Source organism: Bison bison, unplaced genomic scaffold (genome assembly GCF_000754665.1).
Source record: "Bison bison bison isolate TAMUID 2011002044 unplaced genomic scaffold, Bison_UMD1.0 scf7180017864472, whole genome shotgun sequence".
Taxonomy (NCBI): Eukaryota; Metazoa; Chordata; class Mammalia; order Artiodactyla; family Bovidae; genus Bison; species Bison bison.
The window spans coordinates 9,319,081-9,332,510 of record NW_011495033.1 but is presented as its reverse complement, the minus strand read 5'-3'; the positions used below and the strand labels follow the sequence as shown (position 1 = coordinate 9,332,510).

At 39.7% G+C, this 13,430-nt stretch overlaps 1 protein-coding gene across 2 annotated transcripts in view; it reads right to left on the bottom strand.

The window, feature by feature from the left end:
• AP2B1 (adaptor-related protein complex 2, beta 1 subunit) overlaps nt 1-11,853 on the bottom strand; it is a 110,386-nt gene extending 98,533 nt beyond the window's left edge. For both annotated transcript variants that reach the window (XM_010861507.1, XM_010861508.1), the window contains exons 1-3: nt 11,711-11,853; nt 5,911-5,970; nt 1,419-1,524 (exon numbers count right to left, since the gene is read on the bottom strand). In XM_010861507.1, the coding sequence (XP_010859809.1) occupies nt 1,419-1,524; nt 5,911-5,947 (143 nt within the window). In that variant the 5' untranslated portion in view covers nt 5,948-5,970; nt 11,711-11,853. The remainder of the gene's footprint in view (nt 1-1,418; nt 1,525-5,910; nt 5,971-11,710) is intronic.
• Nucleotides 11,854-13,430: the final 1,577 nt, after the last annotated feature.

Sequence of the window (13,430 nt, the reverse complement as noted above, 5' to 3'; positions counted from 1 at the left end):
CTGCCCAGCACCAAATAATCACATTCATTAATTTCACCACCAATCTCATCAGAAAAATCTCTAAGTATTGGAAACTATCAAGTTCATGATGGGAGACACAAGTTTTCCAACACTCTAATTTTTAAAGTCGAAATGTATCTACTGTCAAATTTTTTCCTTTGAAGTGACAGGTTCACTTTGTTCATTTTTTATAAGGTAAGGTAAGGTAAGTCACTTCAGTCGTGTCTGACTCTGTGCGACCTCATAGACGGCAGCCCACCAGGCTCCCCCATCCCTGGGATTCTCCAGGCAAGAACACTGGAGTGGGTTGCCATTTCCTTCTCCAATGCATGAAAGTGAAAAGTGAAAGTGAAGTCGCTCAGTCGTGTCCGACTCTTATCGACCCCATGGACCGCAGCCTACCAGGCTCCTCCATCCATGGGATCTTCCAGGCAAGAGTACTGGAGTAGGGTGCGATTGCCTTCTCTAATTTTTTTTTTTTTATAAAATATCTCCCAAATATTAAGTCTGATTAACTATAATTTTGTCTGTCAATCATCCTTTCGCATAGAATGGTATTCCCAAGTCAAACAACTGTGCAAGGGATCTTTTTCAAATCAACCGTCACATTCTGCTATGCAGAAGTACGTTATGCAAATTCCTGTTTCATCACATGGAATATTAAAAAGACCTGAACTCAGATTCAAGGTTTACTGAAATAAATTTGTAGTGCTTCATGAAGGACAATCCTAAGTGAAACTGCCCTTTTTTCCTGCAAGCACATGGTGGTGAAGGATACAGTGACTACTGTTATGGTCTGGCACACTGCCTTAATTCAGAATACGGCACCAGCAGTGCAAATATCAACATACTGAAAAGGGCATAAAAGACCTAAGTATTATTACAAGAATAGCTTTGACCTCATGGAATTCATGGAAAGGATATCGGGAATTCTCAGGGGCCTGCAGACTATCCTTATTCCCAAATGGTCCTGCTAAATTACAGGGGGAAAAGAGGGAGAAAAAAATAGACCATTTCGATTTTGTTACCATTGATTTTCATCTTGAATTCAGCAACTCAATGCAGAGTTGTACAGTTGAGGCACTGGCATGAGCCAATTAAACTACACATGGGCTTCTGTTCCTCTGTATATTTTTATCATCTTCTAAAACTACCTTAGCAACAGATTTGTGATTGTGCCAGCTCTCAGGAGGTTTTATGCTAGATCTGTATGCAAACGAAATCAAACTGGTTTCACACTCTTTTAAAAACACCACACTTGGTCACAGTGTTAATATAAAATCAACTACACTTCCTAATGTTTTCAGTGGGACAAACTAATTCTTATACATTCTTATCGTAATAGCCTTAAATGAAAAGCAGTAAAAGCCACTAGAGTAAGAGTCTAAAGTGAGCAAGACAGGAGAGGTCACCCTTACCTAACGTCTTTCCCCACAGTCATAGCAGCAATCACTTTCTTCACAGCCTCCTTCCTCTTTTCTTTCTTTTCATTGTTGAGTTCAGCCTTTAATTCAAAGATTTCTCCTGGAAGAGAACAAACAGATGAGGTCCCAGGGTCAGAAAATGAGAGCACAACACTGCACTATGTAAAAAGTAACACCACAGCAGCTAACCAGGGGCAAGGCTGCAACGGAAACAAGAGTTTAAAAACAGCAAAGATGTGGTATTTTTCTGCAATGGGGAGAGAATGGCATCTGAGGGATGATTTCCCATCAGAATTTCCAAGTCCTGAGGAAAAAATAAATGTAGGCAGGAAACAAGTTCACAAATCAATGTTTTCAAACCACAAGAGACTTTTCATTCACTACTCTCAACTCCACAAAGTGAGGATCCAAGGTCACAGAGCTAGCGCGTAACAGAACTGGCCTTAGAATGGTTTCTCCCAACTTTTTTAACTGAAGAATTTTCCAACATTGTCTACACATTCTTACCTGGGAGGGATCTAAAAATACCAATGCTCAGGCTCCATTCTGAACCAAGTAAATCAGACTTTCAGACAGTAAAACTCCTATGTTCATATTTTTTAAAGTTTCCCCAAGTGATTCTAACCGTACAGGGTTGAAAATCACTGCTCTAATCAGTACTTTAAGTTGTCAATGGGATTTAAAGCCCTATCCTTGTTCAATCAAGCTAACAACAGAAATAATCATACTGAAGCTTCAAGAATGGTACAAACCAGTCATTTCTAAATGTACACTCTTCAATGACTGCTCTAGCTCTGCACTGTGAAATGCCAGGACTGTCACTACTATTTTAAGGCCTAGGTTCACCTACCTTAAGAAAGCTGGAGCCGAAATAAGAAGATAACAACTCTCAACTGGTTTTAAAAGAAAGAAAATATACTGTAACACTACGAAAAAGAAGCTGACTACTGCCACTTCAACTTCCCATCTAGAGTACTGCCTCATTTTCTTCCACTGTTCTTAATGTTCATTTCAGCCTCGCTCACCAGTATAGGAATAGTGGGGCCAGCAAACAATGTGATCTGCTGAAGCCTCTAAATGAGAAGGATGAAACCAGTAAGAAGCACCGAAGATAAGCACTAAAAAAGCTTGTTACATCAAGATCTACTGCCAACAAAGCAAACAAATTTTGACAAATATCACCCCTTTATTTGACAGCTACTATAAAAATAGCACAGACAGAAAAGCTGGGCCCTTGAAAGAGTCATCCTCCTCTTCTCCAAGTCCTCTGCTGCCAAATCCAGCTGTCAAGAGTTCTCATCATTTACTTCTGGGAAAAGTAAAAAACAAGCAGCAGGGTTTCAGAAAACCTGAATTGTGAATAGCAGCAGGAGTTGAAGAATCAAAATAGGATGTAACTGAAATTATTCCAACTCCAATAGCATAAATTTAAAGAGGCAGTTCTGGTGGGTGTTACAGGAAGCAAAAAGAACACAATCTATCCATTTTTTAAAATGTGGTATGTGATTCATCTGTAAGTCTCAAACTTGTACAAAAATCCCTGAATTTAAAAAAAGGTTACCATGACCCACTGTAAGAGAAGGTTTGAAGAATTAGGTGAGTTTTTAAATTACATCTTTTTGTATCATTATACACAACATCTGGGCTTCCCTTGTGGCTCAGCTGGTAAAGAATCTGCCTGCAATGTGGGAGACCTGGGTTCGATCCCTGGGTTGGGAAGATCCCCTGGAGAAGGGAAAGGCTACCCACTCCAGTATTCTGGCCTGGAGAATTCCATGCACTGAGGGGTCGCAAAGAGTCAACATGACTGAGCGACTTTCACTTTGACTTTCACACAACATCTAGGTCATCAAAGCACAAAAAATGTTAATAGAAGAAATAAATACATTTCAGAATGATAAGAGAATCAGAAATAAAGCTGAAAATGAATGACCGGGGCTAAAGGATTTTCTAAGGTGTAAGCAATATAAACAGAAGAAGCTGGGTGGAGCCAAGGGGCACTGAGTGAGGCAAGGAATCTCATACATACTACCGCTTTACTAAATTCCTATCTTTCCCCCTTCTTTCTCCCCTTCATCAACTCTACCAAGCAGCTAGCAATAGCTCTCAATCTCAGCCAAACACTGGAAAAATCTGGGGAGCTTTTAAAACTCCCATCAAAGTCATATCCCAGACCAAACAAATAAAGACATGTGCAGGGGAGGACTGGACATCACCTCCTCTGTTTCACTGGGCCATTTCAATGTGTCAGCAAGGTTGAAAACCATGGACTAACAGCTGATGTAATAAGCAGTGCTCCATGGTGTTTTCTGTATTACAGTGGAAGAGCCTGTTTAGAAGAAAGTGAAGTCGCTCAGTCGTGTCCAACTCTGCGATCCCGTGGACTGTAGCCCGCCAGGCTCCTCCCTCCATGGGATTCTCCAGGCAAGAGTACTGGAGTGGGTTGCCATTGCCTTCTCCAAGGGATCGTCCCGACCAAGGGATCGAACCCAGGTCTCCCGCATTCCAGGCAGATGCTTTAACCTCTGAGCCACCAGGTTGTATCTTTGTTTACCCTTAATTAATTCCAAATGACAGAACAAATGACAAATATGCTTGGGCTTTCTAGATAACTTTCTGGTGCTCCAGGCACTGTACCTGCCCTCCCATTTTTTCTTTTGAAATAATTTTAATCTTACAGAAAATCTGTAAAACTCCCCAATTTCTAATGTTACACCACATTTGCTCTATCATACTTCTTTATATATTTATAACTTTTTTCTGATTCATTCAACAAACTGTAGACGTGACATCTCTTTAGCCCTAAATTATATCAGTGTGTAATTTCTAAGAACAAGGAATTACATTACGTAACCATAATACAATGATGAAAATCAGGAAATTTAACAGTAATACATTATCTAATCTATACAGACTTAATGATCTTAATAATGTCCTCTATAGTAATTTTATCCCTATCCCCCTTGGGCCAGAATCCAATTCAGGATCATGCGTTACATTTACTGTCATGTCTCAGTATCCTTTAATCTGAAACAGCTGGTCAGCCTTTGTCTTTCATTATAATGACATTTTTAAAAAGCACAGGACAGTCATTTTAAAGAACACCTTCATTTTTCATGGGTATCTTCTCATAATTACATTGAGGTTATGCATTTTGGCAGCTGTAATTCATAAATAATGGTATGTGCTGCTCAGTGCATCACATCATTTTTATCTTTAACAAAAAAGAGGTCATGCAAAACAATGCATGAGTGCAAGGATAAGAAAATATCAAGTTTCCATGCACTGTTTTGTATCATCTCTTTTTTGTGGTTAAAATTTTTTTCAATCATATGTATTAATATATGCACAGAAAAGATTAAGGATACAGATCAAGTTCCCATCAGGAACAAGAATAGATAGGAAGAGAACTTTATTTTTACTTTTTACTGCTATATTGCTTTAATAATACTCCTTGTTATAAAATGCTTGTTTCCAAGGAAAAAAACAAAAGACTTTGGTACAGCCACTATGAAAAACACTGTGCGAGTTCCTTAAAAAACTAGAGTCACCATATGATCCAACAATGCCACTCCTGGGCGTATATCCAGAGAAAATTCTACTTTGAAAAGATACATGCACCCCAATGGTCACAGCAGCACTATTTACAACAGCCAAGACACGGAAGCAGCCTAAGTGTCCATGACAGATGAAAGGATAGAGAAGATGGGACTTATGCACACTATGGAATATTACCCAGCCATAAAAAAGAATGAAACTCTGCCATTTGCAGCAACATGGAGAGACCTAGAGATTACCATACTAAGTGAAGTTAAATCACACAGAGAAAGACAAATACATGATATCACTTATATGTGGAATCTAAAAAAAAATGATACAAATGGACTTACTTACAAAACAGAAAACAAACTCATGGTTATCAGAGCAATGGGGAAGAGTGAGGGGAGATATATTAGGACTTTGGGATTAGGAGATACACACTACTCTGTATTAAATAAACAAACAATAAGGTTCTACTGAGCAGCACAGGGAACTATATTCAATATCTTGTAATATGCTATAATAGGAAAGAATCTGAAAAAGAATACACACATACACACACACGACTGAATTAGTCTTGCGTACACCAGAAACGAACACAACACTGTAAACCAACTACACTTCAATTTTTTAAAAAAAGAGAATAAATGTGCTTCTTCCTCTTTCACCCTCCTCAGACCTATCAATCTTCAGTGGATCAATCTTGGATCTCTTCCTTTCACTAAAATGTTCAAGTCAAAATGATGTGCATTACAGTTGTATCTCTAAAAACCTATACTCTAAAAATCTGTTCAATACACCTTTCTGTAGAAGCAGCAGATTCCCAGTGAGATGGTCCAAGACATGCATCTCTGAAGAGAGCAGGAGCATTCTACCTGAAGCAATCTTACACCATCACTTTTGAAGAATCGTAAAAAAAAGGCTTTTATCAAGTTCTCATACTTACCCTTTTTATTGGTTGTGAAGTACTTGGAGTCAGTCATGGTTTTGGATCTTTAATGTGCACCTAGAGCAAGAGAAAAGAATACCTTTATCTGAGTTATTTGGGTCCAACAAGGGATTCAGCTAATTTTAAGAACACTTATATATGAGACTACCTACATTCCACAATGAGTCTCTTCATCCTTACCATCATAGGTGATCCAAAGGGATGCAAGGATAGTTAAGAATGAAACTCTTATGTCAAAAAGCTAATTGGAGCAAACTCCAAAGGCTTAATGGAAGAGAGTGAAAACCTGAACCTATCATGGCTTTATGATTTTATCCACAATTATCTTCTCAGAGCCTCTAAGACCTAAAGCTAGATCTTTCTTTAACTGCATCTCCATTAGCCACTCCAATACTTAAGACAAAGTTTGTGTTGAAAGATCTCCCTATCACTTTCTATTAAGGCAAATCTGACTTATTCCCAGCGTCTCTTAAAAGCATAGAAAAACTGAAAGAGAAAATAATTGTATCAATCTATTCACCATCACATGTATCAATAAAAGGAATCGCTTTCAGAAAAAAAAAAGGGAAGTCTAAATTAGTAGGACAATATTCTTTCATGACAAACATCTAGAGAGGCCTTAAAAATTGTTTCATATTTCCAACAACCTACAATTACCCCCAAAAGTATTCCCCAAAAGAAATGATATCAGTTTACACTTAAAAACAATGCAAAGAACTGAGATATCTGTTTAGTCACACTGAGTATAAAAAAGAATCAGAACTGATCTTAAAACTTAAAAGAACATGGGTACCAGCTTGAACTTTACCTTTCCCTTCCAATTTCCAGAACTAACTCAGCTGACATAAGGCTCCACTCGTAAAACAAAACCAGTATGGACTAATCACATTTCTCCCCAAATAACGAAACAGTGTTTTCTGATTTGAGAAATTCTACAGACTTTGTCCAATGTACTTGATTTCTTCAAATACGTTAAATTTCTGTTAATAATATTCGTTCTGCACTTAAAAAAAGGTATCTTCTTTTTTACCACCATTTTTACTACTACTTATCACCAAATTTACGACAGATGCCCCAGGACCTGCTCATTACTTTCAGGTCAAAATAACATCAGTGATAATACATTTGGCAAATTTGAGTGACCACACCTTTACAAACAATGGTACTTATGAATATGAGAGAAAAGACCTAAGCACTAAACAAATCAACGTAATTAAGGAAAAAAGAGCCACAAAATCATGAAGTAGTGACAAGAGCTTGGCTCAACTTTGTTCTCTAAAATTTACTACTTGGGTAATTTAAGAGAAATTAGACTCATTTGCTATCTTTCCAAGCAGCTACTTAATATTTATAATCCTGATCCTTATATACAATAGTGCTTTAGGTTGTAACAGAATTTCACTGAATTTACTGTGTTAAAAGTGAGCTAGAACTCACATAAATCATTATAGAAAACAAGAATTTCTGTTTTCAGCTTATTTGTTACAATTTAAAGTAACTGTTACAAAGACTTGCCTTATGTAATATTTTCATAATGCCTTTCTAGCAAAAATTCAAAGAATGTTATAATCATTTAATCCATTCACAATGTAAACTAAATGTGAAGTGGGCAAACTGAAGAAAGGAGTCCTTCACATAGGAGACTTGGAATAAATCGGAACTTCTTATCTAAGAACTTACGCATGGCATTGCACTGTGTGCTCAGTCAGTCTGACTCTGAAATCCCATGGACTGTAGCCCTTCAGGCTCCTTTGTTCATGGGATTTTCCCTGCAAGAATACTGGAGTGGGCTGCTATTTCCTCCTCAGGGGATCTTGCTGACACAGGGACCGAACCTGTGTCTCCTGCACTGGCAGGTGGATTCTTTACCACACTGAGCCACCTGGAAAGCCCAAGAACTTACATACACAAAGAGGAAAACCAGTATACAGAAATGATTGCTAGAACGTGACAGGAAGGCCATAGCTCAAGGCCATTATGGTCTCTCCAGGATGTGATTATGCCACTCTAAATCCTATGGGGTCACCAAAGCTTAAAACTTGCTCAAGATTTAAAAACAAAAGCTGCTTGGAATTTTTCATTGTTTCTTTGAAAAAGGGCCCCCAAATTGTTGTGTTTCCTAAAGCACATTCACGCATATTAAATTCCTAACAAATTTTCAGCACACATCTATTACACACTAAATTAACCTAGTCTTAAATCCTACTTTAATAGTGACTCACACAATTTCATTACCTCCCCTAACAATCTTTATCACTGAGGAAGAGATTTTTGTCCTATCCATTGTGAGCACCAAGTGTTCTTAACTAGGGAATAATGTACCAAACCACAAAACTTCAGCGAAGAGGAGAAAGTCAAGTACATCATCTTTAGATACTAAATTAAAAGCCCTGCTTTTAAAGAGAAGGGAGAAACTTACCACTCTCTTCCTTCACTCTGTCCTACACAAGAGTAATGTAATATCCCTTACAGCTACCAGCAGAGAAACATTTTATCATGTTAGCTTCTGCCTTAAGCCAAAGAAACTCCAAAAAAAAAAAAAACTAAACAAAAATAAAGAGGCAGAATTGCACAATACTGTAAATGTACTAAATGCCACCGAACTGTTCACTCAAAAATGGTTAATTTTCTGTGAATTTCACCTCAAAAGATGCATATGCATGTATTTTTAAATAAGACAATTACATGCCAGAGATGAACATAGATTCTCTAAAACATAGGACGGTGAAAACTGCTGTCTGTTTTAGAAGTGCCCCCCCACTCCAAAAAGGCAGCCAAGATAAAGATAGAGCTCAAAGAATAAATAAAGTATTTGCTGAAAAGCCTCAAAAATCTAGCCTGGATGGGAGCGGAGTTTGGGGGAGAATGGATACATGTATGTGTTTGGCTGAGTGGCTCTGCTGACTGAAACTAATATTGTTAACTGGCTATACTCTAACTAAAAAAAAAAAAATCAAGTTCTTCTGGGGAGCGGGAGATAAGTTATTCCTCAGGAGAGATCCACAGCAAAGCGAAGCCAACATGGAATTGGAACTCACACTACCTTTTTACCAGATCAAACTAAACAAGTCATCCATCGGCTGCTCTATGGGCTTGAGGTATGGCCTCAGGACATTGTTTTAAAAAATAAATAAGGCTGACACAGTCAAAAGCACAATTTCTCTAACTTTCCTAGCCCAGAGTGTGATGTCACTGCATTTCAGAAAAGGCCTCTCTGTATAGGATTACACATCTAGATTTAACATAACCTAGTTTCTACTAAATATAGGCTGTGACAGTTTTCCTTTCTCAACTATTCCTCCTTCCTTCTGGTGCCCCTAAAGAGAATAAGGTCAGAAAAAAATTAATAGGGGTCTTAATTTCAAACGGCTCTCTGGGAAATAGCAGCTAATTTAGAGTTAGTGAAGCCACTAAATTCACTCTCTTCATGTAAAGTTGGACTTTACACAGCTGGTGCCCATGGGAAAAAGTGAACAGAATTAACCAAATTATAAAGCGGACAGGTCGTTCTAGTAATCTTTCATTACAAGCATAAGGATGAGAAGTGCTAATTAGACATTTCAATAACACATCTTCATGTATCATTTATTGCATACAAAATTACAACAGATAACTCATTACAACAGACATACCTATCATTTCCATTTAAAAATGACTACAAAGTACTCTGCTAGTATCATACAGTAAGAAAAAAGGTCTTAAGTTTTACATCCAATTCTTTTTTTTTTTTTGCCCCCTCCCCTACATCCAATTCTTAATTGAAATAAACTCTGGAAAACTTACGCCTGGATGGAGAGAAAGAAGGAAGAAAAGAAAATGTGTCCTTCCTAATTCGTTCCTTGTTCAGCTTGATTCAGAACTGTGCCTAAAATGTAATCTGTTAAAACACAGGTAGAAAGCTGAGCACCGAAGAATTGATGCTTTTGAATTGTGGTGTTGGAGAAGACTCTTGAGAGTCGCCTGGACTACAAGGAGATCCAACCAGTCCATTCTAAAGGAGATCAGTCCTGAATATTCACTGGAAGGACTGATGGTGAAGCTGAAACTCCAATACTTTGGCCACCTGATGCGAAGAGCTGACTCATTTGAAAAGACCCGGATGCTAGGAAAGATTGAAGGCAGGAGGAGAAGGGGACAGAGGATGAGATGGCTGGATGGCATCACTGACTCAATGGACATGAGTTTGAGTACACTCTGGGAGTTGGTGATGGACAGGGAGGCCTGCTGTGCTGCAGTCCACGGGGTGGCCAAGAATAAGACAAGACTGAGTGACTGAAATGACTGACTGAAAATATAGGTGTGTTTAAAGAAGGAAAAAAAAAGATGGAAGAACCAGGTTTTCTTGAGTCTCTTAAGTCACAGAATGTTGTTTGGTGGTTAAGTTGCATCCTACTGTTTTGTGACTCCATGGACTGAAGCCCGCTAGGTTTCTCTGTCCATGGGATTTCCCAGGAAGGAATACTGGAGTGGACTGCCATTTCCTTCTGCAGGGGATCTTCCCAAGCCAGGGATCAAACCCACGCCTACAGCAAAGGAGCCACCAGGGAAGCCCTCACAGAATGTCAGCTTTATACTAATTTTACCACCCAACTTTCAGTGAAGCCATCTGCAGAACACACTCTACTTTCTGCTTCTTTGGGAGTTTAAACTGTCAAATACCTGTAAACAGCTCTCACCTTCCCACCAGGCTTAGTCACCACTGGCAAAGTGTTACACGTTTTCTTGTACAGCTGCATCTCCTTCATCTGCTGCTTTCTATTATTACCTTTTAAGTGTACCCTGAGGCTAAGCAACAGAAGTATACCAGCAAGGTGATTAATAATTTAAATTGTTCCTCACTGAGACCACTTTCTTGGTCATTCTGTCTTTTCTAAACTTACCGCGGTTTTTTTTTACTTTCTCTTTTAAACCACAATGATTGTTAACTGTGTTTGGCATTTTAAAGACCTTTAAAAGTAAAAAGTTTAATGAAGCAGCCACACTTTATTCACATCGCTTCGTAATCTAGTTAAAAAAAAAAAAAGTCTGCCCCCAAACAGAAGAATGCTGTAAAAACTAACAGCATGAATAAATTATTTGGATTTAAAAAAAAAAATGGAATTAACAGGAAGTTCCAGTTTCTCTACCTCTGTCTTAATCCACAGCCTTTCTCAAACCAGACTGTTCCTTCTAAGACCCCGAAGAAAAAATTCCGGGCTAAGATTTACTCCCAAGAGCTTCCCCCTCTCTCATATCGGGTCAATTCTCTGGGTTTTTCTTCCCTTTCTCCGGTGTCAGGAATTCCTCTTCTTTCCCGAGGTGGTCAAAATTCTACGGCTATGTTCCTCCATTACGAAGCAGAGGAGAGGCGTCTCTTAACCTCAAATGACGGACGACGGCGAGGTTTACCCATCTAGGAGCAAAGCTCTGGGGAACCCCTTTTCCCTTTCCTCAGCTGAGCGTGTCCTAGCCTCTCAGAGAACGACCCCAAACCGGGAAGAAGCAAGGTTCTCTCCTCGGCCTCCGGTCTCCGCCAGCCACACCCCTGGCCTCTGACCCTCTTAACCCCCCGACTTCGAACATATCTTTTCCCCAGAGCCCCCTAATTCCCACCCCGAGGATTCCCTCGCCCCGCCCCAGCGGTGGAGTCCTTTTCTCCAACCCTCTTCCTCACAACGGTCACACCCGACGGCTCACTCCATCTTCAACGGTCACGGTCCTCGGATTTCCTCTCCTCCGCCTGTCTCCAACCAAGTCTGGGGATCCCCTATCTCCATCAAAAAGGGACACACCCCAAAGTTAGCCGCCTACAACTCACCGTAGGCAAGGGCGGGGGTGGCAGCAGCGGCCAGAGAGCACGGCCCGAGCGATGTTGTAATGGTTTCCCGCACGTCACGACTCCTTCTCCAGGTCTAAGCCACTGCGCAAAACCCACTCTGCCAGGGACAAAGATGGTGGACAGGAAACTCTTACGTCAGAGAACCTCGCCGTGTGACGTCATCCATACGCGCGAGAGAACGAGAAAGGAGGGACTACTCTCTGTCGCCTTGGAGACGGAAAAGTTTTGCGCCTTGGGAAGAGATCTGAGATCTGGGCTTCGGAGGAAATTCATTTGAAAGAATCTAGTAAACAAGCTGACATTCTCGGGATTTGTTTCCTCACACAAGACCTCTCTAAAAACCTACACAGTCAGTGAAATGCCTTTTGCTTTCTTTAAAAACACAACAAAATCCAGCTAATTCCTTGGGCAGTTAAAAATACACGGACAGTGGTTATCTAGCCCAGGATTATACAGGGCAGTGGAACTGGAGGAGACTGGTGCAAGGAAACGAGGTTGACACGGTCTCAAATTTATGTGTGAATCCATGTGAATCCGAATCCCTGCCCTGAATGTGACTAAGTTACTTGTCTCCTCAACTTCAGTCTTCTTACTTGTGAAATAAAGACGATGATAATAACTCTTACCACTTTATGAAGCTTAAACCGGATTAGGTTGGTAAGAACCCTAGCGTGTAACAGGTGTGCTTTGTTAATTGTTTCAGTTGTTAAGTCACGGCCGACTCTTGTGACCTCATGGACTGTAGCCCACCAGGCTCTTCTGTCCATGTGATTTCCTAGGCAAGGATACTGGGGTGGTTTGTCATTTCCTTCTCCAAGGGGTCTTCCCCACCCAGGGATTGAACCCGTGTCTATTACATTGTCAGGTGAGTTCTTTACCAATGAGCCACCAGGGAAACCTAGGAGTTTGCTTACACAAAACAAGTCCCTTTCAGAAACCAAGACCTAGAGATCTCTGTATCTTCCCCTCAAAACTAAAATTTCCCACCTAAAACTGCTCTAAGTAAAAATAATAAAGTCTTTAGTCAAGAAAGAAGAAGAATGTGAAGAGGGCCTAAGGCAGAAGCTGGGAAACCAAAATGCAAAGGGGACTGAGAAGCAGAGAGGTAGAAGGAAAAGAAGGCAGTCATAATGATTCAGAATGTTTTTAGAGTTCTATCAAAGTATAGGAACTGAATATCAATACTGTATCTCTGAGGCCTCCCCTGAATTTGTTGAATGACTAAATGTATGAGTGAGTGGTCAACAAGAACAGTTGCTATAGAGAAAAGGAGGAGCCAAAAAGTGTCCAAGAATTTAGCAACACAAAGGTCTTTATGTCAGTGCCGAGACCATCCATAGAGACATTGAAGGCAAAAGTCATGCTGCAGAAGTTGGAAGATAAGTGGGAGGAAAAGAATGAAAACAGATAACTCTATAAAAAAGTATGACTGAAAAGAAAAGAGATATAAGATGGTGTTTGAGGAAGGAGTAGCAAGGATTTATGTTCTATACTCATACATTTTCTTTACACTATCCCTTTAGCAATACTATGGGTTCAACTATTTTTCCTACTCATATGACTCCTAAAAAACCTATCTCTAGCCTTGACCTATTACCCAAACTTCACCACCAAATTTCTAACAACACTTTTGAGTAATTCTATATATATGCCAAGTCAAAAAAGTACGGGGTAGGGTGGGGAGTTAAAAAAAAAAAAA